Source organism: Ranitomeya imitator, chromosome 4, assembly GCF_032444005.1.
Source record: "Ranitomeya imitator isolate aRanImi1 chromosome 4, aRanImi1.pri, whole genome shotgun sequence".
Taxonomy (NCBI): Eukaryota; Metazoa; Chordata; class Amphibia; order Anura; family Dendrobatidae; genus Ranitomeya; species Ranitomeya imitator.
Window position 1 is genome coordinate 86,266,745 of NC_091285.1, and position 25,270 is coordinate 86,292,014.

A 25,270-nucleotide genomic window follows, 5' to 3' on the forward strand; every position below is an offset into this window, starting at 1 on the left:
GTTGTGAATTCTGTGGCCAAGCTCCCTCCTGTGGTCGAGAGTGGTACTTCGGCTGGTTCTGTCTATGAGCTTCCTTTGGTGGATGAGAGTGGTACTGCGGCTTCTGAGTTTCCTTCCTCAGGTGATGAGGTTAAGTCGTTAGGTGCTGCTCTATTTAACTCCACCTGGTGCTTTGATCCTGGCCTCCAGTCAATGTTCTAGTATTGGTCTTGCTTCCTCCTGGATCGTTCCTGTGGCCTGTCTATCCTGCATAAGCTAAGTTTTGCTTGTGTTATTTTTTGTTTGCTATTTTTTCTGTCCAGCTTGCTATATTGGTTTTTCTTGCTTGCTGGAAGCTCTGAGACGCAGAGGGAGCACCTCCGTACCGTTAGTCGGTGCGGAGGGTCTTTTTGCCCCTCTGCGTGGTTGTTTGTAGGTTTTTGTGTTGACCGCAAAGCTATCTTTCCTATCCTCGGTCTATTCAGTAAGTCGGGCCTCATTTTGCTAAATCTATTTCATCTCTGTGTTTGTATTTCATCTTACTCACAGTCATTATATGTGGGGGGCTGCCTTTTCCTTTGGGGAATTTCTCTGAGGCAAGGTAGGCTTATTTTTCTATCTTCAGGGCTAGTTAGTTTCTCAGGCTGTGCCGAGTTGCATAGGGAGCGTTAGGCGCAATCCTCGGCTACCTCTAGTGTGGTGTGTTAGGATTAGGGATTGCGGTCAGCAGAGTTCCCACGTCTCAGAGCTCGTCCTTTGTTTTTGGTAATTGTCAGGTCACTTTGTGTGCTCTGAACTTCAATGTCCATTGTGGTTCTGAATTACCTGTTCACAACATTGCACGCTGAGGTAATCTGCCGGCCTCTGATTGGCAGCATATATTGCAGTGCAGCTCATTGTGCATGATTACCTATTATACCTTTTAGGCCATGTTCACACAATGTGTTTTTTACTGCGGAACCGCCGCGGTTTTGCCGCTGCGGGTCCGCAGCTGTTTTCCATGCAGGGTACAGTACAATGTACCCTATGGAAAACAGGAACCGCTGTGCCCACATTGCGGAAATTCACTAAAAAAGCCGCGCTGAATAGCTGTTGTAAAAAAGAAGGACCATGTCACTTCTTTGTGCGGAACTGCAGTGGTTCTGCACCCATTGACCTCCATTGTGAGGGTCAAACCTGCAGTAAAACCCGCAGACGAAAAAAACATCTGCGGGTTTTCTGCGGTTTGTGGTGCAGAACCGCTGCAGCAGGAAGTGCGTGGGCGGAGTGTGGCTGTCCCCCCCCCCCCGTGCCCCAATCCCACCCCCCCATGCTCCGATGCCACCCCCCCCCGTGCTCCGACGCCCCCCCGTGCCCTCATCTCCCCCCCTTATACTTACCGGGCCTCCCGGTGTCCGTCCATCCGTCTTCTCCCTGGGCGCCGCCATCTTCCAAAATGGCGGGCGCATGCGCAGTGCACCCGCCGAATCTGCCGGCCGGCAGATTCGTTCCAGGCACATTTTGATCACTGTGATAACCTCACAGTGATCAAAATAAAATAAAAAAGGAAATGACCCTTCCCCCCCTTTATCACCCTCATAGGTAGTAACAATAATAAAATAAAGAATTTATTTCCCCCACCCCCCCACCACTACAGTTAGGGGTAGGGTTAGGGGTAGGGTTAGGGTATTTTCAGCCATTTTAACCCTAAAAAAAACTTCCTAGAAAACACACAGAGACTCTGCAGAGAAAACCGCACTAAAAACCGCACCAAAAACGCACCAAAAAACGCACCTGCGTTTTCTGCCAAGAGCTGCGGTTTTTAGTGCAGAAAAAACAGCAGGGAAATCAGGAACGTGTGAACATGGCCTTAGTCTTCTGTTACTTTTCTGAGATTGCAGGTTTTGGGTGAAGTAGTGGAGTCTGTTTTTTCAGGTGGTTTACAAATTCCTCTGTTAGGGCAGATGCCGATGCCCGTTTTCTTCAAATTCGAGAAAATCTGATAATGCTAATCACACTCTAATCACACACTATCCGAGATGGTTTAGTGAATCCTGTATTGAGCAGGGGGTTGGGCATGACCACCCTGGAGGTCCCTGCTAACATTCTATGATCTGATCATTTTCACAGGTGGGTGGAAAAAAGAAAGTTTCTCCACCTTCACTATAATGTAAATCCATGAAAATTGGACTGCACTTGGATGTCACCTGAGTGCAGTATGATTTTTTTTTTAAATTTAAGGACCCATAGAATTCAATGGGCAAGTACCATCCAAATCATACATGCTGTGATTTTTTTTCCCTAAGTCCGAAGAAAAAAAAATGGACATATGCATAGCCCCCTGGAAATAACATGGGACCGAATGCCCTTGGTCAAAACGATGGCTAGCACTCATCTGACTTTTACAGTCATCTGCACTTACCCTTAAAGTAATGTACAATATGCAATTGTTAAAAAATAATGATCCATTCTGTGTCCCATCAGTAGCTTAGTGGGATATAACTATAGAGCGTGCATATACTTCCTTTTGTGGCTGTAGAGCGAGAGGGGGAACCTTATATTTTAGCTTTGTTCCCTTGTAGCCACTGAGCTCAGGGTTCTAGTGCACTAACAGAGGTGAATGATGACTTCCAGGTTTCCCCATTACTAATATCAATATTATTTCCTAGAGGTGTCAGAATTGCTGAATGCTGTGCCTTTATTCGTGATTGCAGAGTTAAGTTGTGCTAAAGAGCATTTTTTATATATTGTAGGCAATTATGGCTCAACTGCCACAAGAACAAAAAGCTAAAATTGCTGAACAGGTCGCAAGCTTTCAAGAAGAGAAAAGTAAACTTGATGCTGAAGTTTCAAAATGGGATGACAGTGGAAATGACATTATTGTTCTGGCCAAGCAGATGTGTATGATAATGATGGAGATGACGGATTTTACCAGGTAAGTCATGTTAAACCGGAAAACATTGCCATGTTCATTTGTATGTTTATTAATAAAGAATAGTGATAAACTGAAGTGAATGAACACATCACAGACTGGAGTATCCAGGAACCCCCTCCAGACTTGGCTTGTTTTTATTTTTTCCTATCCTTCTTCAAAGAGAGTTAAGTGTTTTACTTTTCCAATCACTTAGATGTGTGGGGGCCATTTTATGGACGACAAATTGTATTTTCAAATAAGAGTGTTCATTCTACCATTCAATGTACAAAATGGGGAAAAACCTCTAAATCCACTGAAGTTTTAGGAAAATAAAATGCAATTCCGATTTTGTTTTTGGAGGGGTGGGGGAGTTTTGTTTATATGGCATTCATTGTGTGGATAAAATGACGTTGCAATATGATTCACGTCCGTATGATTATGGTGATATCAAGCATGTCCCAGTTTTTCTTTTTCATTTACAGTAGCCTGGACCCCAGAAGTCTTCATTCCCCCTAAAAATTGCATAGGCTCCTGCTTAATTTTCATAACCAGCAGAGGGAAAACCGAGGGTCGATGGTAATATTCTGGGAAGGAGCCAATAGCCATAACTGTTCCCAGACTATTAATAACTGCTCACAACTGTTTACTTAGCTTTCAATGGCTAATTTTCAGGGGGACAACAAAAAAAAATTATGTAGGGTCCCCCTATCAAATCTAACCAGCAAATGCTAGGCAGACAGCTGCATTGTCATATTAGCAGCCTAGGAAAAGGCCTTGGAGATTAGCCCCTCCCAGACTAAAACCATCAACTCTCAGCCGCCCCAGAAAAGGTGCATCCATAAGATGCTCCAAATCTGGCACTGAGCCTCACTCTTCCCACTTGCCTTGTGGCAATGGCAAGTGAAGTTATAGTATTGGGGTTCACGTCCCCTTTGTGTTGTCACACAGATGACAGCATGGGGAACACCATAGAAAGCTCGCAAAAATTCAGCAAATCCGCAAACATTTTTATGCTTGCGCTTTTGCTGCGGATTTTACTTAATTGAAGTCAATGGGTGAAAAACGCTATAAATCCGCACAAAGGATTGACATGCTGCAGAAAAACACACACTGCAAATATTCAAAATAAAATTACTGATCCATGTGCACAGCACTCCAGGATTCTTATTGAATTAGCTGGCAAAAGGATTCCTTAGCGAAAATGCACCATAAACGAACTGTGCACAAAGCCTAACTGTTTGGCATGACATTGATTTGTTAATGGAACCAGTGGTGTGGCCATTTCTCCAAAGTGTCAATGAGCTTTTTTTTTTTAAACATGACAATCCTGGCCACATGTTGCTTGTGCTACTGTGAGCAGCCTGTGTGGCCTAATCGTACTAGTATGGCCTTTTGGCATTTGCAGTGGGAGCTGCTAGCAGCGGATCTTTGATTTTCGTGCCCAAGTTCAATTAGTGTGGTAGGACATTACTAAAACATCTATTATATCTCATAAACAACAGCCAAGGTGTGTAAGTACGTATACATGTATTTCTGCCTGTGATGCTCATACTTGATATTGAATAAATTGAGATGGTTTGAAAATCTTATTTCCATTTTTTCATCATTTGCATATCATTAACATGTTTATTAATCCTGTGATTTCCATAATTCCGTGACTTTTCTTTTTTGATGCTATAATTTAAATATTGAGTATACATGTGGCACTGAATTTATTAAGCAAGGGTTATCCAGTAGTGGACCACCCCTTTTGGCTCGTGTGTTCTTTGCATGATTTCTATTACACATATATTTTTCATGTGGACTTTGAAGCAGATCTGATACAAAATCCACTTGAGTCATATTCAGTATTTTATAAAGTGGTCTTTATGATATGTGCACACAACAACTTGATGAACCCACTGAGTTTTTCAAGCAGAAGACGCTTCAGGAAATGTTTTTATTTCTTTATCGCCTCTCATTGGGGGACACAGGAACCATGGGTGTATGCTGCTGCCACTAGTAGGCTGACACTATGCAAATAAAAAAGTTAGCTCCTCCTCTGCAGTGTACACCCCACCGACTGGCATTATACTCTTCAGTTTAGCTTAGTGTCAGTAGGAGGTGGACACGGGTCTTTCATTAGACCCTTATCTACCTCAATGTGCGTTGTTTCTTTTCAGGTTTTTCTGGAGGTTACAGGGTGAACAGTCACACCTGTATTCCCACAAGGCGGACTATGAGTACGGTGTGTACTGCCACCCCGTATCCTCATAGATCCCTCAGCAGGACCATGATCCTGGCACACAAGCGTGCTCAGAAGTACGATCCTGGCTCTGTCCCCCATCCACTCGCCCACCAGAGCCTGTCGGTTGCGGAGACAAGGATGTCCATCACCAGCTCCCTGGACGTCTCATACCTCTTCAGGTTAGTATCGGCGTGGGAGGTTTGAGGTGAGTATTTCCCCATCCCATCCCAGATCTCTCATAGGAGGGCCTTGCTAGGGGCTCCCAGAATACCTGGTCGTCGTTTGCATCCAGATGCAGCAGCACAGCCCGGGATTGCTGTATCGTGCAGTGGCCTTCGCAGGCAGGCGCGTTTCTTCTCCCCATGCCAACTGCGGCCCTCTGCCTCCTATCCGGCGCGGGTCCTTTACAGGCTGCCGCGCCACTTCCTATCCCCGGCGCCGCGGTTTTCACGGACACCACCTTCTCACTGTGAGACAGCCCTGACAGGCTGTCGTGCCGCTTCTTGCTCCGGCGCCGCGGTTTTAATGGGGCCGCACTACTGTCTCCAGCGCGACAGCCCTGACAGGCTGCTGCGCCGCTTCTCCCTGCGGCGCACTGCTCTGGCTCCGCGGGTTTCACTGCGGCCGCTCTTATCTTCTCCAGCGGGGCAGGCTGCCGCGCCGGTTTTTCTAACTGCGGCACACTGCTCCGGCGCCGCGGTCCTTTCCTTCTGGCGGTCGCCGGCCTCTAATTTAGGCCCCGGCTTCGGCCCTGGTCTACTTCCGGTGCCGCTCTCCGCCCACTTCCGTCTTCATCAGGCGGGCTTTCTCCCGCCCAACAATCTCTGTCTTGTACCGGCGCCATCTCGGCTGACTCCACCCCTTCCTCTGCGCCGCTGCTTGGCGCCACACGTCGCGCTCCGCATTTTCCAGAGCGCACATTCCTGACCTGCGCCCTTCTCCACCTGGTATCCGTTCAGCGATCACCATCTGCGCAGATTGCAGCAGGAGCTTTACCTCTCTCCAGAGATCCACACTGCAAGCCGGTCCGCTTTCTCATCTGCCGTGAGTAGCTCTGCACTGCAGACTGACACCCCCCTCTGCTCCCCTGTCCCCTAACCCTCTGGCATTTTCTTCAGGGACCTTTTCAATATGTCTACCTCTAAAGGGGGCCGCTCTCATCCTCCTACTTCTTCCTCTTCTGCCTTAATCAAGTACTTTGCATGTTCGTCCTGTAACTGCAAACTTCCCTCAGGTCAGTCTTCTCCGCTCTGTCAGGCCTGCAGCAATCCGATTGTTCCCACCGCCCAGGTTTCCCCGGCCGATCCGCCCGAGAGTGATACCCCCATCCCAGACTGGGCTTCCTCTCTGTCACAATCGGTGGCCGATCTAACACGGGTGTCTCAAACTCTGGTGTCCGTGATGGATCGATTACCTCTGCAGACCCCCGCAGTAGCCAGCGGGTCGCAGGAGCCTCCGTTCGAGCCCTCCATGATAAGCCGCAAGAGGTCCAGACAGGAACGACGGTCTGAGTCCTCTTCCCGCTCCATCTCGCCACACGGCCCTCCTCTGCGGTTGGCGTCCTCCCGATCCTCCTCCCCTGAGTCTGGCGAGGCGTTCTCTGATGCGCCCTCGGAGGATTTTTCGGAGCTGGATTCAAACCAAATCGCCATCATGAGGGATATGGTCCAGAATCTCATTGGTTCTATAAATCAAACCAGTGGTATCAAGGATCCCTCTATGAAACCCGCAGATCAGGTGGTTTTGTTTAGACGGGCTAAACCTCCTTCCAAGTTTTTCGCTCCTCATCCTGAACTCGAGGAAATCATGACCAGAGAAAGAGAGAACCCGACCAGACGTTTTCAGAGGGGAAAACGCCTTGGTGTGTTATATCCTTTTTCCCCAGAACTTACCGCCAATTGGACGGTCTCTCCCTCAGTGGATCCCCCTTTTTCCAGGCTGTCCACCAACATGGTGCTTCCACTGTCCGGCAGAGCATCTCTGAAAGATTCTAACGATAGTTCTAGAATCCTTTGCGAAGTCAGCTTTTGAAGCGGCTACAGCCGCTCTATGCCCAGCCTTTGCTTCCACTTGGGTTTCGAAATCCATTTCCAAATGGGCCAAAGAACTCCATCGAGATATCCTGGACGGGGGCCACCCGTGCAGCTGGCGGAGCTTGCCAACCAGATTTCCCACGCTGGTGAATACCTAGTCTCCGCCTCTCTGGATGCCGTGTCTTGTGCCGCTCAGGCATCTAGCAATGCTGTTGACATCCGCCGGACCGTTTGGCTCAAGGCCTGGCAGGCGGACTTATCTTCCAAAAAGTCCCTTACCAGTCTGCCCTTTCAAGGCTCACGTCTTTGGTTCCAAGCTGGACCAAATCATTAAGGACGCCACCGGGGGTACAAGTTCTCTTCTCCCCCAGGCTAAGCGTCGTCGCCCTCCTCCTAGACGGCAATTTCGGTCCTTTCGGCCTTTTCGTCGCTTCGCGGCATCAAACTCCTTTTCTCAGCAGCACCAGAGGGCACAGGCACGTCATGAGAAGAAGACCGTATCCTTTAGGCCCACTCTGTCCTGGCGTCCTCGCTACTCCCAGGGTAGATCCTCCAGGACTGGAAGATCCACCTCGGCATGACTCTCGGCAAGACTCCAGCCCACCTCCCAGGTTGGGCGGCCGTCTTCTCTTCAGGGACGTCTGGATCTCCTCAGTAGAGGTCACATGGGTCAGGGAAGTTGTATCCTGGGGATACAAGATAGAGTTCGTTTCACGACCCCGGGATCGTTTCTTCGAATCCTGACCTCCAAGAGATCTTGCTCTAGTTCCGGGTTTCTTTGCAGCCATCGCTTCTCTTCTCAAAGCCGGGGTAATCGTTCCTGTCCCAGAAAAAGAACGGTTCACAGGTTTCTATTCAAACCTTTTTGTGGTACCGAAAAAAGACGGCAAGGTTCGCCCCATTCTGGACCTCAAATTGCTGAACAGGAGAGTTCATCTGAGACACTTCAGGATGGAATCCCTTCGTTCAGAAATTGCTTCCATGGAGGCCGAAGAATTTCTGTGTTCCATAGATATTCAGGACGCCTACCTCCATGTCCCGATATTCCCCGGACATCACCGATTCCTGCGCTCTCGGTGCTCCAGGAATATTTTCAGTTCGTCGCCCTGCCGTTCGGTCTCGCAACCGCCCCAAGAGTTTTCACGAAGATCATTGTGGCGCTGATGGCCATCTTGAGGGTCAGAGGCCTGGTTCTGTTTCCATTCCTCGACGACATCCTCATCAAGGCTCCGTCCTTTTCTCAGGCTCACGAAAGTCTGTCCATCATTCTCGACACCCTAGCCCCTTTCGGGTGGCTGGTCAACCGGAAGAAGTCCTGCCTTATTCCCTCTCAGCGCATCATCTTTCTGGGCATGCTCTTCGACACTCGTAGACCAAGACCAAGGTCTTCCTTCCCAAAGACAAGAGATCCACTCTTTATCGGGACATACGCTTGCTCCAGGGTCCTCGGCCTCCCTCCGATTGGCCATGAAGGTTCTGGGGAGGATGGTAGCAACATTAGAAGCGGTTCCCTTCACCCAATTTCATTCGCGACCCCTTCAGCAAGCCATTCTGTCTCAGTGGGACAGGTCTGTCTTCTCCCTGGATCGTCCGATCCGACTTTCTTCTCGGGTCGAACGGTCTCTCAACTGGTGGCTAACGTCACCTCTCATCTCCAAGGGCAGGTCCTTCCTTCCAGTTCACTGGCAAGTGGTGACGACGGATGCCAGCCTGCTCGGCTGGGGTACGGTTTTTCACCACCTGTTGGTCGGCGCAGGAGTCAACTCTGCTGATCAATGTCCTCGAGATTCGGGCCATCTTTCTGTTCCTCCGCCACTGGGAAAGGATTCTCAGGGGCCTACCAATCCGGATCCAGACGGACAACGCCACGGCTGTGGCATATGTCAACCATCAGGGGAGGACTCGGAGCTCCTTGGCCCTGGCCGAGTTATCCAAGATCCTCCTCTGGGCAGAGGCAACGGTTCCGGTGATATCCGCGGTGCATATCCCCGGTGCAAGATCCTCTGGGCAGAGGCAACGGTTCCGGTGATATCCACGGTGCATATCCCCGGCGTGGACAATTGGGACGCCGACTTCCTCAGCCACGAGGGCCTCGTGGCAGGGGAATGGTCCTTGCATCTGGAGGTCTTCCATCAGATTTGTCTTTGATGGGGGACTCCGGATGTGGACCTCACGGCGTCTCAAATGAACAGGAAGTTCCGCAGTTCGTCTCCAGGTCTCGCGATCCTCTTGCAGTGGGCGTCGACGCTCTGGCCAATCCTTGGTCACAGTTCGCGCTACCCTACCTGTTCCCACCCCTTCCATTACTTCCCAAACTGTTGAAAAAGATCAAAGCGGAAGCGGTGCCTGTCATTCTTATCGCCACGGATTGGCCGAGGAGAGCTTGGTTCGCGGAGCTCGTCAACCTTCTCGCAGACGCTCCCTGGCACTTCGAGACAGGCCCGATCTGCTGTTTCTGGGTCCGATCTGCCACCCGAATTTTCGGTCGCTCAGTTTAACAGCGTGGCTGTTGAGACCGCAGTTCTAAGAGCGTCCGGCCTTTGGGATCGGGTGATTCTCACCATGATCCAGGCTTGGAATCCTTCGTCTTCCAGGATCTACTATCGTACCTTGAAGGATTACTTCCGTTGGTGCGAGTCCAACCGTGTTTCATCTATGTCCTTTTCCCTGCCTTCCATCTTGGCCTTCCTCCAGGCAGGACTGGATTCGGGCTTTGCTCTGAGTTCCCTAAAGGGCCAGGTTTCTGCACTTTCCATCCTTTTTCAGAAGGCTTTAGCTTCTCGGCCTCCGGTTAAGACCTTCCTTCAAGGAGCAGCCTATGCTGTCCCTCCGTATAGGGCCCCGGTGGATTCATGGGATAAATGCATATTTTTGTTGTTTTGAGCATCGTCTTTAGGGTTTCCATAGCTGACTCTGTATGAAAAGACGTTGTGTGCACATAACCTTTACGTGGATTTTGAAGTGCATCCACATCCAAAAACTGCGGAAACATAACCTGGAGCTGCATTAACGCAACTTCATTAATAATGTAATTCTACTTCATTAGAATCGTAACAGTTTTGCTGTGATTTTGATAAATTGTTACAAAGCAATATAATTTTGCTGCAAGTGTGGCACAAAACGGCATGGCCACAGATCAAGCTCATTAAAATGTACACTGTGTGATCCTGGCATAGATGTTTTAATCTTGTGTTCTGTTCCTTTTTTTTAAAATGTTCTTTTTGCAGAGGAAAGGGACCACTTAAAAATACTTCTGATGTAATTAGCGCCGCAAAGAAGATTGCTGAAGCTGGGTCACGTATGGACAAACTGGGGCGTACTATAGCTGACCATGTAAGTATTTGTAGTTCATATTTAAAACAATATTTTCAAGGCAGCTTCCACATTAGCATTATACGTCCACACTTATTTATCATATGTACGTACACATGTACAGAGATCCACTAAGTGTATTTTATGTACTGTAACCAAGCTACCTTTTGTTAGTTTATTGCGTTGCTTTAGGATCACAGAAATGAAGATTGCCTTTTCAGCAAACTAGAAACGGACAGTAGAAGGAAAAAATATATAGGGCACGATTCATCAAATTGTTTACATCAGTAGTCTTGCTTAAAAAGCTTTGAAAAGTTCATAATTTTTAGTGCGACTTTTGGCAATCTCACACCATTTTCACCCAGTTGAGATTGAGATGAGAGTGTAGTGACTGCTATTGCCAAATTCATGACAAGCGGTAGCATTCACTACGCCACAAATCTGTATTCAGCAGATTAGGATTGGATTAGGTTGTGTGGCGAGGCGCACACAGTGGTATACACCACTCATCCAGTGCTGCTGATTCATATGCCTCTTCATGAATCAGAAGAGCCGGATTCTCTTTATTTGATTCGTAATGACGTATGTTTTTTAATTAGTGTTGATTGTTTCTAAAAACAAAATTAAAATATGAATGTATCTTGATATTTTTCACAATAAAAAATGATCCGATTGAAAAAGTGCTCCGGCCCATCTACTCATCAAGATGAACAGTGTTGGTCTTGATGTAACTGGCCCAATGACTGTATATCTGTTTAGTAAGTATTCAATGTGCTCACCATAACATTCGTTTTATTTCCTAGTGCCCAGATTCTACTTGTAAGCAGGATCTTCTGGCATATCTGCAGCGCATCGCTCTATACTGTCACCAGCTGAACATTTGCAGTAAAGTTAAAGCTGAAGTTCAGAATCTTGGGGGCGAATTGGTTGTCTCTGGAGTAAGTAAATTGTGGGGTTTTTTCCTGCAAGGTATTAACATTTTTTTTCTAGACAAAGATCAATGGTAAGCATAGGTTTGTAGTGCATGTAAGTAATTATATGCAGGTGTCCTGATACTAGTCCATATTTGGCCAACATTGGCAGAGATTGTATGGTGCAGGACCATGGAGCAGGCTTAAGAGGTGAATCCTCACCACACCCAGCAAATACCGGCTGTGTGCCTGTACTTAAAGCATAACAGTGGTTTTAATTCCTATTGTATAAATCAATTGCACACCTGAAAATAAAAACCTCTGTAATATATCTTGTCAGAGAAATCTGCTTCCTTCTCCTTCTGAACTGATCTTTCAATTGCAAAATTCTCAATTCCCGTGTAAAATCTGTATTCAGTGAAGGCAGATTGTTACATTACTGACATAGAAGATGGCACGTGACAGTTATTTAAAAATCGTATCAAGGCACGAGGTCATGTTGGCGTGTTATATGGGCACCCATCACTCTCTCACAGTTGTATCCAGGTATATAGAACAAGTGATCAGAAAAGAAAGTTAAAAAGTTTTCAAATATATATACAGGTATTGTTAGTATAAAATGGAATTATAGCCGTTTACCTCCGTTAGAATTGGACAAGAAATACTGTAAATACGGTATTCGATATTGCTGCAACTGTAGAAGTCTATCAACATATAAAATTATTTAACTCCTAATTATAAACATAAAGCAAAAATAACCGCTAAAACTATTTTAAATACTAGACCACAAAAAATGGAATAAACCGCAATGGAATCATCATATGCACCTTGAAAGATCATCAAAAGCCATCACACAGCTTATTGAACAGAAAAATAAAAGTTATGGAAATGGGCAAACAAATCAATTAATTTTTGTTTTTTTTTCTTAGATTTTTTTTTTCAGATTTCTAATTTTCCACAACTAATATCATGTAAAAACAAAAAACAAAAATGTCATTGTACGGACCTAAAAAATAATTGATAGGTCAACTGTTGCAATAAAACCCCAAAACAATGGTGGAGTTGTTTTTTTTTAATCTCCCTCCCCCTTTGCCTTTTCACCGCAATTACATTTTTTTACCCTGATTTTTCTGTAAAATATAGTGTCATGGGCTCGCTGATAAGCACATGGAATGACTCGTCCCCATGCTGGTGTGTGTTAAATGCCACTGTCCACTCCACCCGTGATTGTTAGAGGCAGGCCCTGGTTGTAACACAGCCATGATCTGCCGGGTATGGGGCGGGCTCGCACCCTTCTTGCACAGGCTTCAGACTTGCACTGTGCATATATGGCGGATGTTGTGAGGGGGTTAAAACTGCAGAAAAAACCCTTTCGCGGTTATTATTATTATTGATTAAAAAAAAAAGTTACGGCTCTTGGAAGAAAGGGTGTAAAAATAGAAAGTGCAAAAACCAAAATTAGTCCTGGCAAGGAGGGTTTACTGTGACTTCATTTGTGATAGTCCTGCTTTCTCAGCAGAGATTCATCACTGATTCCCGTCACATAATGAGGCTGGTGTAGCATTCCAGATTTGTTTGATTTTTGGATATATATGCTAATGATCTGTGGATACCGGTAATGGTAATAGAATTGATTTGCCTGAGATAATTGCAGTTTAATAATGCAATAGTGCAGATGTTTAGAAGGGCTTTACCGCGGTGACATGACTGTTACAAACTGCTCTCACATTTTAGGTTGATAGTGCCATGTCCCTTATTCAAGCTGCCAAGAATTTGATGAATGCTGTGGTGCAAACAGTTAAAGCATCTTACGTGGCCTCCACAAAGTACCAGAAATCTCAAGGAATGGCTTCCTTAAATCTGCCTGCAGTTTCTTGGAAGATGAAAGCTCCAGAGAAAAAGCCCCTGGTCAAGAGAGAAAAACAGGACGAAACTCAAACCAAAATAAAACGTGCATCTCAGAAGAAACATGTGAATCCTGTGCAGGCGCTCAGTGAATTTAAGGTTATGGACAGCATATAAGTATATGTGACATACAAGTGATATTTTGCATTGTTCACTTTTCTATCATTAGAGCGTTGTATCTGTATTAATCATTATGACAGCAGCAATACGTTAGGGCACATGTTAGGTGTTAGCTGACTTTCACCAAGTTTCACAGCACAAGACTGTTTGCTCTAGTAAATTGATCTCTTATCCCTGATGAGCCTGGTGCACTTGCTTTGAAAATCTGCCAAAATCCTTTTTGAAAGTTTTCCTGCCTTATATTAAAATATTCATCTTAATATCAGGTTTATACATGTAGCCATTCTGGTGTGAATCTTCAGAGTACACCAGCCTCATCAGGTCTCGGAGCTCTGTTTAACAATGTGTGCGGTTTGCAATGTGAAATCTGGTGAGAGATTCACAAAAAAATTGTCTTTTCGGAAAGTATTTTTTGTAATATTTAGATTAAACCGTGGTCTACACTATTAAACGCAAAACTGAGCAAAGTCTTTATATTTTCAAGCTGTGGTGTGAGGTCCAATGGTATTCTGAATTGGTTTTAAGGGTGGATTACTGAATCACTTTATACACCACCAGTTTACCTCTTTTATATTTCCTTGTGCTTTGGCTGATTCGATTAGATAATGGTAAATTTTACTCTTTTATATATTGGTATTTTCTAAAGTCTAATGCCAAATCAGTAGCCTTTTTTTTCTACTAGCACTGCCAAGACAATCTATATGGTGTTATGCATCATTGGCCCTTGGGTACTACCGAGCTTTCTGTCCTTATATTATATAGCCACTTTATTTGATAAGTTTGGTACATATCCTTCAGCATTATCGGACCTGCATGATCCCTAGTACGTCTCATTGGAGAAACGCTCTAATGACTTTCCTATCCTTCAGTGATGCATAGTCTCTTGATATATGGATAGAATATGCTGTAACCTGATTTTGGTATGTTGACCATTTCTGACTCTGCGGTCCTTTCGAAATGAGAAAATCTTATCTCTTATGGCAAATGTCACTGTTGGTAAAACTTTATACTAACCGATTTTAGATTATGAAAGCTTTGCCATGTAACCAGCAAATTATTTTTTTAACTTTCATGTATCGCATTCCTTTTTATAATTCTAATTCTAATTTATATTGTTTGTTCAAGCACATTTCATAACTCTTAAAAAAGCTTGAAAATGTATTATAAATCCAGAAACCTGATTTCTCTTCTACAAATAAAATAAACTTTACTGCAAAATAAAGTTTTTAGTTAATTTATGATGGGTTTGTTTATTTTTATTTAAATGCACATTAATCTGGCTTCCAGTTACTGCAAACTGTACAATAAATGTAGGAAGTGTGAATGTGAATTTTGATGTGGATATACTACAGATTTCACCCTTGCTACACTGAAATGGGTGTAAACTACAGTGAAAATCTGCAACAATGCTGTGGATCCACATGCCTGCTTCTGTAATCTTATTTACCTATGATCTCCGAGGTTACAGCTGGACTCCTGCAGTTATCTTACAGAAATGGTTCTTAAAGGTACTGTCACACTAGACGATATCGCTAGCGATCCGTGACGTTGCAGCGTCCTCGCTAGCGATATCGTCCAGTGTGACAGGCAGCAGCGATCAGGCCCCTGCTGGGAGATCGCTGGTCGGGGAAGAAAGTCCAGAACTTTATTTCGTCGCTGGACTCCCTGTAGACATCGCTGAATCGGCGTGTGTGACACCGATTCAGCGATGTCTTTGCTGGTAACCAGGGTAAACATCGGGTAACTAAGCGCAGGGCCGCGCTTAGTAACCCGATGTTTACCCTGGTTACCATCCTAAAAGTAAAAAAACAAACACTACATACTTACCTACAGCCGTCTGTCCTCCAGCGCTGCGCTCTGCTCTCCTCCTGCTCTGGCTGTGAGCGTCGGTCAGCCGGAAAGCAGAGTGGTGACGTCACCGCTCTGCTTTCTGGCTGCCCGGCGCTCACAGCCAGACCAGAGAAGCAGAGCGCCGAGGACAGACAGCAGAAGGTAAGTATGTAGCGTTTGTTTTTTTACTTTTTAGGATGGTAACCAGGGTAAACATCGGGTTACTAAGCGCGGCCCTGCGCTTAGTTACCCGATGTTTACCCTGGTTACCGGGGATCGTTGGTCGCTGGAGAGCTGTCTGTGTGACAGCTCTCCAGCGACCAAACAGCGACGCTGCAGCGATCCGGATCGTTGTCGGTATCGCTGCAGCGTCGCTATGTGTGACGGTACCTTAAGGCAGTGCAGTACTTAACTGTACTCAATGGTGAGGACAAAATGATCGCACTTCAAAGTATAGTTTTGTTGACTGCAAGGGGGATTAATGGGGTATTTGACAGTGTTTATGCTCACCAACCCTGTGATGTGATCAGGTCATGGTAACCCTGTAAAATTAAGTTCCCACTATGAGTTTTAGGTGAGTAAGCATAATAAGTGACTGACACTTTTGGACATGTTTATAATATGATTTGTGCTATAATAGTGTGACATATGCACTCTATTTATTTGAGATATATAGTTTTGTCTTGCGTGTGCGCTCTGCTTGTATGAGAGGCATACATAACTTTTGTCTGACGTGCGCTATATTTGCTTAACAACCAATGACTGATATAGCGCATCATGAAAAGGTGTCAGTTTCCGCATCATGACGTACTTTATCCATTATGACTTTAAGCTGTTACTGTGTGAATGCACAGAGTGACAGCTCTGTGTCGACAGCGGTCACTGACAGCTGACTGCCATGTCCCGAGATGTGGGGACCCATTTCAGTGGTCTCCATTCTGTGATTGCTGCGATCAGTCAGTAAATCTGAAATATCCGCACTTCCTTCCGCGCAATCACTGCCCAGAGCTTGACTCAGCTGACAGCACCACCACCGACAGATTAAGCCTTCAAATACCGCAATTGATAGTGATCATGACATTTGGGAGGGGGCTCAATTTCACCCCCATTAGCACCTCACAATGAAATCACGGCAGCCAATGGTTGTCATGGTACCCATAGGTCAAGCAATGACCTCCTAGTGTGCCATGTACAGTGGTCTGATAGACCCAGCCATAGGTAGGGTGCAACAGGCATTCTGCCTGTGTAATACCACAGTTCTCTTATATTGCAGTGCATGAGACCAGTGATGAGTAATAAAGTTAGAAAAAGGTTGGGGAAGAAACCTCCAGTGATGAAATCGAGACAGAAAGTTATATTATATAATATATATATATTAAAAAAAAAAGTATGAAAACGTTTATTAGGTACAGTAGTACATTAAAAAAAAAAGACATCGATCCTGGTCACCACAACCTGGGATGAACAACCCAGGTTGTGATGACCGGGATCCATGTCTTTTTTTTTTTTTTAATGTACTACTGTACCTAATAAAAGTTTTCATAATTTTTTTTTATATATGTAAACAAATATAACTTTCCTTCTTGATTTAATCGATGGAGGTTTCTTCCCCCACCTTTCTATTTCGCCAACGTCCAAGACTGAGACGGCTCCGCACGATGTTACTTCATCCGGCAAGGTGCTGCAACAGATGAGCGGACGTTTTTTTTTCCCCTCATTATTTTCCCTCTATTGTTTTCTCTAATAAGTGTTAGAGTCCCAAAGAGGGACAAAGTAAATAGATAAAAAAAAATTATAAACAAAAACCCAAAATAAAGAACAATAAATATTGCACCAATAAATACAGATATTTCTGTAACAAAAATACCCATTTCATTTGGTATTGCCGTGTTTGGAACGAAGCAATCTATAAAACTGGCAAAGTAGTTAACTCCTACAGTGAATGCAATTAAACAAAAAAAGTGGCAAAACCTATGATTTTTCATCATACTGCTGGATAAAAGTGGGCGAAAACTATCAAAAGAATGAATATAAGGAAAAATGGTAGCGCAGAAAATGTCATCTTGTCCCTCAAAAAATAAGCCACCATACAGCTCCATCTGTGGAAAAATAAATGAAAACTATGGCTCTCAGAATATAGAGATGCAAAAACAATATTTTTCTATGAAATTGTTTTTACTGTGTAGAAGCGGCAAAGCATAAAAAAAAAAAGACGTGGCACTTTTATACTCGTACTGACCAGAAGAATAAAGCTTCCTTTTGACTTTTACCATACTGGTTTTTGTTCATTCTGCCTCCATAAAAATCATAATCTTAAGCGATTAAAAAATGTTATGTCCCCGAAAATGGTACCAATAAAAATATCACCTCTTCCTGCAAACAACAAGCCCTAACGTTACTTTGTCGGATGAAATATGAAAAAATTGCAGCTGTCAAACTATGACATTGCAAAAACTTTTTTTTTTTTTTTTTAAAGCTTCTTTTAAGTGTGCGACAGCAGCGAAACATAAAGAAGTTATAAATGTGGTATTGCTGAAATCACATTGACCCGAAGAATCACTTATACCACATGGTTAACATGTTAAAAAAATAAAACCAATTCTTCTCCTGCTGTTGACTTGTTTATTCTGCCTCCCAAAGATCAAAGTAAGGCCCGGCTCACATTTATCCTACACTCAGCACTGAGCGCCTACACCATATAAATTATTTCCATGTAAATCTCTGTCACAAACAAGGAAGGCGAAGTCCGGGTTTCTCAATGTATCCGCGCTGACCACACACGATAGAAATGTTCTTGAAAGCTTTATTGTGCCGATGCGTTTCGTGGCAATCTGCCACTTCCTCAGGGCCAAAGATTTATTTTTTACAAGGTTTTTTTGCAAGAGTTTTTTTTTTTTACAAAAAAATCTTTGTTCCTGAGGAAGTGGCAGATTGCCACGAAACGCGTCGGCACAATAAAGTTTTCAAAAACATTTCCATCGTGTGTGGTCAGCGCGGATACATTGAGAAACCCGGTCTTCGCCTTCGTTGTTTGTCACATTATCTACGGGAGTCTGCAGCGACCACTGTTTCTTCTCACATTCTGCAAGGGGTTGTGACTTTTCACAACCTCTAAAGGTGAGTGCACCTACCTTGTATTGTCATCCAAATTATCACTTTTATCGCCCTATGTGCGGTCTCCTTAATTTCATGTACACCTCTGAAATACGTGATTCAGACGGATCCCCAGCACCTCCGTGTCCTTGACCTGAGTGCACACCATTATACTTGTTCATCAGACGGATCCCCGGCGGAAGATTCCCTATAATGAGGCAGATGGAGGCACTGTGGTTGCTGTCTGGCCTATGATCTGGCAGTTCCTTTTTTTTTTTATCCCAAGTATGCATAAATGCATGGTCGGCCACAGTTTTGTGCACCTCTAAAAAGCCAGATACTGCTGATCGGAAGCCACACTGAGTTCAGAGTAACTCTGCTGTCTCATTATAGTGAATGGATTCCTCTGGGATTTCATCCAAATCACGTATTTTGTAGATTTAGATGAAAACCCAGATGCAAAATTTACAGCCAACATGAAGTACAACATGTCACAAAAACAATCTCTGAATCACTGGGATCTGTTGAAGTGTCCCAGAGGTATTAACACATAAAGACACGCTAGTCAGATTTTAAAAAATGAGGCTCTGTCATTAACATACAATGTGGCTCGGTCCTTAAACTTTCTGTGATATGTACATTATGCTTGTCATGCGTGCTGTGATTTTCTGATTAGTGGATTGTGTTGTTTGTGTGTACATGTTTTTCCTGCTTAACGTGTTGTATAAGTGAGGGAACCCAAACACAATTTTTGCACATGAACCCTTTGTTCTTAGAGTCCACCTGTCTTGAACTATTTTTGGATTCGTGACAGCTCTGGCTCTGCTTTAATTTAAACGTTTTTTGCTTTCGTGCCAGCAAGGGTTAATGTACGTTTTCCTTGCTGAAAGCTGCTGCGTTGCTATAGCTAGGTCAGCTGATAGTGACCACTCCCACCATCCATTAAATAGTCACATGACACATAAGTTGACTGTTGGTAATAATTTTCGATCTAGACCATCCTTGGAGTTGCAGCTCTTAAGTGTCAGCACTGAATGTGCTGCTTCTGTGTCCTCTGCGGTGTGGAGCTTGGCAGCGGTGCCTGGAACCAAGTTGCTTTTTTATTTACCGTGTGTGGCTCGTGATTGTCACTATACCCAGTGTTTGTACCATTACAGTGGTGAGGCTAGCGTCCTTGCCGGCCAGTGCACTAGCCAGGGTTTAGTGAAGGACAGCTAGGGATCAGGCACATAGCAGGGGAAAGACCATAGCACATTAGGGGAGATCTGGGATAGGCACAGGCTGTGTTAAAAGGTGCCCTATCCTTCGTTCCCTACTGTTAGGGCCTTCCTCTCCCTTTTTCCATCCCTGTTGTTGGTGTTTGTTGTTCCGTCCGCCTGACCAACCCTTGTGGGTCGTGACATCACCCCTGATCAATGGCCATGTATACAATATGCATATTCACAATCCTTAATGTGAAAAAAGGGCTTTCAGGCCTTGTTACATTTCTGAAGCCACTCTGTGATGGTAAATCCGGACTATGTGCACATTGGGCCTGATATACAAAGTCAAAAAGTCATATGTAAAGAACAATGAAATCTCTAAAAATGTCATCTTGTCCCGAAAAAAAACCCACAACAAAATAGAAGCACTCATTCATCTTTGTGAGCAGAAAAATTAGAAAGTTTAAAGTTCTCAGAATTCTATAAAATTATTATTTAAAATTAGCAAAACAAACAACATTTATAAATCTAATATCACTGTAATTGTACTGACCCTATGAATTAAGCAACTTTATCACTTTTACCACACAATGAATCAGAAAAAAATAAAATTGGGAAATGCTATGTTTTGTTAATTCTACCTCACCCAAAATAGTAAAAAAGTGACATGTCAGATTTGAAATATTTGGGCTGGTCAGGAAGATGAAAGCTGGCTTCAATGGGAAGGGTTTAAGGTATAAGGATTTCAAAACTCTGGTGCTGAATAATATTTATTGGAGATAAGGATCCTGGTCTGTTGGATTTCCAAAAGTTGATTTTTTTTTTCACTAGAAGAGCAGTCGCTGCCGAAGATCTAAGAAGTCTGGCAGCTGGTCTCTAAGTCCATGATCACACTATCAGTACTTGGTTAGTATTTTTCAATAGTATTTGAAAGCCAAAATGGGGCATGGAACAATCAGAGGAAAAGTGTAATAGGAACGCATGTATAACTTCTGTATTTTTCACCCACTCTTGCTTTTGTTGACAAATACTGATGTAAAATATTTTCCAGATATTGATCGTGCCCTTATAAAGTGTTCCTGTGGAGAGATGAGCGAACTTATTCGGTAAACGTTCGCCAATCTCAAATTCGGCACGAACGTAGCACATTCGGATTCATGTTCGCTTTCACAAACATTTTTAGTCTTAAGTCGGACAAATTATCACAGTTCAGTAAGTTATCGCATTTCCACTAATGCTTTTGTTACCACTTTGGCTATGATAGTGGTGCTGTATGCTGAAGAGAGAGGTTAGAGGGGCGGCATTTTTTTTTTTTTTATTCCCCCTCCTTCCTTAAGTTTGTGTGTTGCTTCTGACAGCCCATCAGGGCGCAGAAACCATCCACAACCTCATGATACAAGGTCTTCTGTGATTGGCTGCCGAGGTCACATGTCCCTGGTCATATAAAAAGCGGACATCTTGTTTTGCTGGCGCCATTTCCTCATTGTCAGGCCATGTTCACACAGTGCGTTTTTTACTGCGGAACCGCAGCGGTTTTGCCGCTGCGGTTCCGCAGCTGTTTTCCATGCAGGGTACATTACAATGTAACCCTATGGAAAACAGGAACCGCTGTGCACATGATCCTGAATTTCCCATAAAAAGCCGCGCTGAATAGCTGCGGTAAAAAAGGAGCATGTCACTTCTTTTTCCGAAACAGCAGCGGTTCTGCACCCATAGACCTCCATTGTGAGGTCAAACCCGCAGTAAAACCCGCAGATCAAAAATATATCTGCGGGTTTTATTGCGGTTTGTGGTGCAGAACCGCTGCTACAGGAAGTGCGGGGAAGCGGGAGGAAGTCCGTGGGCGGAAGTGCGTGGGCGGAGTGTCGTTCCCGAAGAGACTGTCATGGAGGCATACCGTCGCATGGGGATCGATGTCGGGCGTCTGATTAATTTGGTATGTGTGTGTGTGTGTGTGTGTCCCCATGCGACGATAGTGCCTCCATTGTGCTAAGTCGCCGTATGGGACTACTACTCTCATCCGGTATTAGGATGGGAGAGTTGTCCCTGTGTCCGGCGACTTAGCACAATTGTAAAGTTACACAAAACACCTACACACAATACACATACATGACACACAGTACAGTACATACAACACATAACATAGAGTATATACTCACCAACAGCACACTTGTAGGCGAAGCCCTCGATCCTCCAGGAAAAAATCCCAAAATAAAATTCATACTCCCTGTCCGCAGAATCCATAAAACGAGTGTCCCACGCCGATCGGCTGCTCTCCGGCGATACACTGCCAGGAGCGAAGCTCCTAGCAGTGTATCGCGTACTGTCCCGGAGTTCAATGGCTCCGGCGTCTCGGTTAACGGCAGTACAGCTGCGTTGAACTTTCCCACGCAGCACTGCCGTTAAGCGAGAGTGCCGGGGTCAATGACCGCCAGTAAACTATTAACCGGGCTTAATGCCACCTTACAATAGCAAGGTGGCATTAACCCCTCATTACCCCATATCCCACCGCTACACGGGAGTGGGAAGAGAGGGGCTAAGTGCCGGATTTGGCGCATCTTTTTGATGCGCCTTTTCCGGGGCGGCTGCGGGCTTATATTTGTAGCCAGGGGGGGCAAATATCCATGGCCCCTTTCCTAGGCTATGAATATAAGCCCACGGCTGTCTGCGTAGCCTTTCTGGCCTAAAAATATAGGGGGACCCCAACACTTTTTTTTTTTCGGGGCCCCCTATATTTTAGTGCCAGAACGGTTACGCAGACAGCTGTGGGCTTATATTCATGGCCTGGGAACAGCCATGGGTATTTTAACCCCTTCCCGGGCCTCAAATATTGGCCCACAGCTGTCTGCCTAGCCTTTCCGGACTAAAAATATAGGGGGACCCTATGTATTTTTTTTTTTAGGGGGTCCACATATATTATAGTAAACCTTTAATAGGATTAATAATGGATAGGCGTCTTATTGACGCCTCTCAATTATTAACCGTGCTTAATGCCACCTTACAATAGCAACCCTATCATTAACCCTAGGATCCCTTTAGGGGTAGGGTTAGGATCCCTTTAGGGGTAGGGTTAGGGGTACGGTTAGGATCCCGTTATGGTTAGGACCCCTTTCGGGTTAGGATCCCTTTAGGGGTAGGGTTAGGGGTACGGTTAGGATCCCTTTAGGGGTAGGGTTAGGATCCCTTTCAGGTTAGGATCCCTTTAGGGGTAGGGTTAGGATCCCTTTAGGGGTAGGGTAAGGGGTACGGTTAGAATCCCTTTAGGGGTAGGGTTAGGATCCCTTTCGGGTTAGGATCCCTTTAGGGGTAGGGTTAGGATCCCTTTAGGGGTAGGGTTAGGGGTACGGTTAGGATCCCTTTAGGGTTAGGGTTAGGATCCCTTTCGGGTTAGGATCCCTTTAGGGTTAGGGGTAGGGTTAGGATCCCTTTAGGGGTAGGGTTAGGATCCCTTTTGGGTTAGGATCCCTTTAGGGGTAGGGTTTGGGGTAGGGTTAGGATCCCTTTAGGGTTAGGGGTAGGGTTAGGATACCTTCAGGGGTAGGGTTAGGATCCCTTTCCGGTTAGGATCCCTTTAGGGGTAGGGTCCTTAGGGTTATGAGCCCTAACCCTACCCTAACTATTTCATTTTATAGTGTGTTTTTTACTTAATGTTTTTGATTGGCGCACGCACCGCTCAGGATTGACGGCGCCAGAGCTAGTAGTAAAACAACTGCACACGAACGTTTTTATTGGTGTTTGTGTTTTCAGTTTGTGCTTGTGTTCATTTATTAGGGGTTACTTTGATATATTTCAACTTTTTAAAAGCATTTGTGTAACATTACTTGGTCGTGCTATAGATTATGAGATGACACTATTGTATTCATTGTAGGTTCGTGATTATCCGGCCCTGTGGGACCCTTCCGATGAATCCTATAAGGATAAGTACTTCAGGGAACTTGCGTGGACCAAAATAGTTTGCGACTTGTTCCCGGATTGGGACAAATATCCTGGGGCAACACAGCAGAAAATAGGTAATTATAATTACATTTATTTAGTAAACCTTGAGTATATTAAAAATATAATTTGTTTAGATCTCTAAAAAATTGTTTTGTTTTTTTTGGAACCTTTTTTTGGTAGATAAAGATGTGAGACAACGTTGGCGCTCCATCAGAGACCGATTCACAAAATTTCTAAATGATTGCTCAAAGAGTGGCTCTTCGCCAAGCAAAACAAAATTCCCCTTCAGTGAAGAGCTACAGTTTATTGTGACCAGCAGGACATTGAGAAAGTAAGTTAAAATCCACTCCACAAGATTATTTATATATAATATGTTGTGCAATTGTATTAATGATCTTTTTTTTCCCCCCACAGGACGGAAGGAAACATGTCTGCAGCTGATTTAGAGGACAGCGACACAGAGGATGGAGCAGGCAGTTCCTCTGGAATGGGAGGGACCATCTCTCCCTCCATTCCCACAGCTTCTGCTGAATCAACATCCACTTCAGCAGCTGCTGCATCAACATCTGCTTCAGCAGCTGCTGAAGCATCTGATTCCGTAGAAGCTGTGAGAGTGGAGAAGAGAGCTGTCTATCCGGTGGCAGCAGAGAAAAAAACAAAGAACCACCAAGAGGACCAAACGGTTCAAATTGCCTGTGACACATTGGATTTATTAAAAAAATCAACTACCGATGACCATTGCGACTCCTTTGCACTAACTGTCGCCAGTAAAACACGCTCCCTGCCACCGGATAGACAATCTCTTTTTATGTCTATGGTCCAGATGTCCCTCACTGCTCTGGAGGACCCTGCTCCTATTTCTCCATACAATGAGGTTCTGATGGGGGTGTTGGGACTTTTCAGGCCCCGACACAGAACACCTGAAACACCAGCTACAAGACCCCTGTATTTGTCCAACAGCCAAGGAAGTTCTGGAGATAGAGGCAGTTCGCAGCAGCTGGGGGGAGCAACGTATCAAACTGAGGGAACAAATTTCCTCTATTCTCCAGAGTACACCTTTCTTAATTGAACGTGAATTGGGCAAAAGTTTTCAGTTGCACAGAAAACCACAAGAAAAACGAAGTACATCATATGTGATAATCGTTAAACTTATCAGTTTATTGAAAATAATAAAAATGAACAAAACATAATATAACAGAAAAACCGTATTGGTGTTCAAATAATAGGGAACAGGTGCACCACAACATCCACTATCACATAACAGGAGGGGAGAAGGACATGAGTTGTCAAAGGAGTAAAAAATATAACTGAGTACTGGCACTGGAGGTCTCAATAGAGATGTACAGGGACACATAACTCCTTTGACAACTCCTGCCCTTCTCCCCTCCTGTTATGTGATAGTGGATGTTGTGGTGCACCCGTTCCCTAATATTCGAATATTTCAGTTAATACGGTTTTTCTGTCATATTTTGGTCATTTTTAATATTCAACAAAAAACTGACAATTTTAATGATTATCCGAGATATAATGTACTTCTTTTTTCTTGTGGTTTTCTTGTGTTTTTTTCTATGACTATGGTGTCCGGACCTGAGCTTTTTTTGTTTTTTAGCTCCAGTTGCCTGTTGGATTTGAAAGGGGCTGTTTATATTTTTTTTTTCAAATTGAAAAATCATTTGTAAAAATTACCACTAATTTGTGTTCTCTACAATAAATTTTATTTTTCACAAAATATTCTCTTCTTTTTAGACAATGGGGACAAGGCCGCTGTCTTGGGTTTATGGGCTATCGATTAGTGGTTTAGGGGTTGATGTGTTAACTATTGTATACAT

The 25,270-nt window shown here is 44.4% G+C and overlaps 2 protein-coding genes across 3 annotated transcripts in view; both read left to right on the plus strand.

The window, feature by feature from the left end:
- CTNNA1 (catenin alpha 1) overlaps nucleotides 1-14,618 on the plus strand; it is a 109,798-nt gene extending 95,180 nt beyond the window's left edge. For both annotated transcript variants that reach the window (XM_069763860.1, XM_069763861.1), the window contains exons 15-18: nucleotides 2,712-2,893; nucleotides 10,360-10,465; nucleotides 11,248-11,382; nucleotides 13,090-14,618. In XM_069763860.1, the coding sequence (XP_069619961.1) occupies nucleotides 2,712-2,893; nucleotides 10,360-10,465; nucleotides 11,248-11,382; nucleotides 13,090-13,377 (711 nt within the window). In that variant the 3' untranslated portion in view covers nucleotides 13,378-14,618. The remainder of the gene's footprint in view (nucleotides 1-2,711; nucleotides 2,894-10,359; nucleotides 10,466-11,247; nucleotides 11,383-13,089) is intronic.
- A 6,790-nt stretch (nucleotides 14,619-21,408) lies between these two features.
- On the plus strand, nucleotides 21,409-24,654 carry LOC138674458 (uncharacterized). Its single transcript, XM_069762298.1, has 4 exons — nucleotides 21,409-21,441; nucleotides 23,374-23,515; nucleotides 23,622-23,772; nucleotides 23,856-24,654. The coding sequence occupies exons 1-4, from the start codon at nucleotides 21,409-21,411 to the stop codon at nucleotides 24,508-24,510; spliced, it is 981 nt and encodes a 326-aa protein (XP_069618399.1). The 3' UTR covers nucleotides 24,511-24,654.
- Nucleotides 24,655-25,270: the final 616 nt, after the last annotated feature.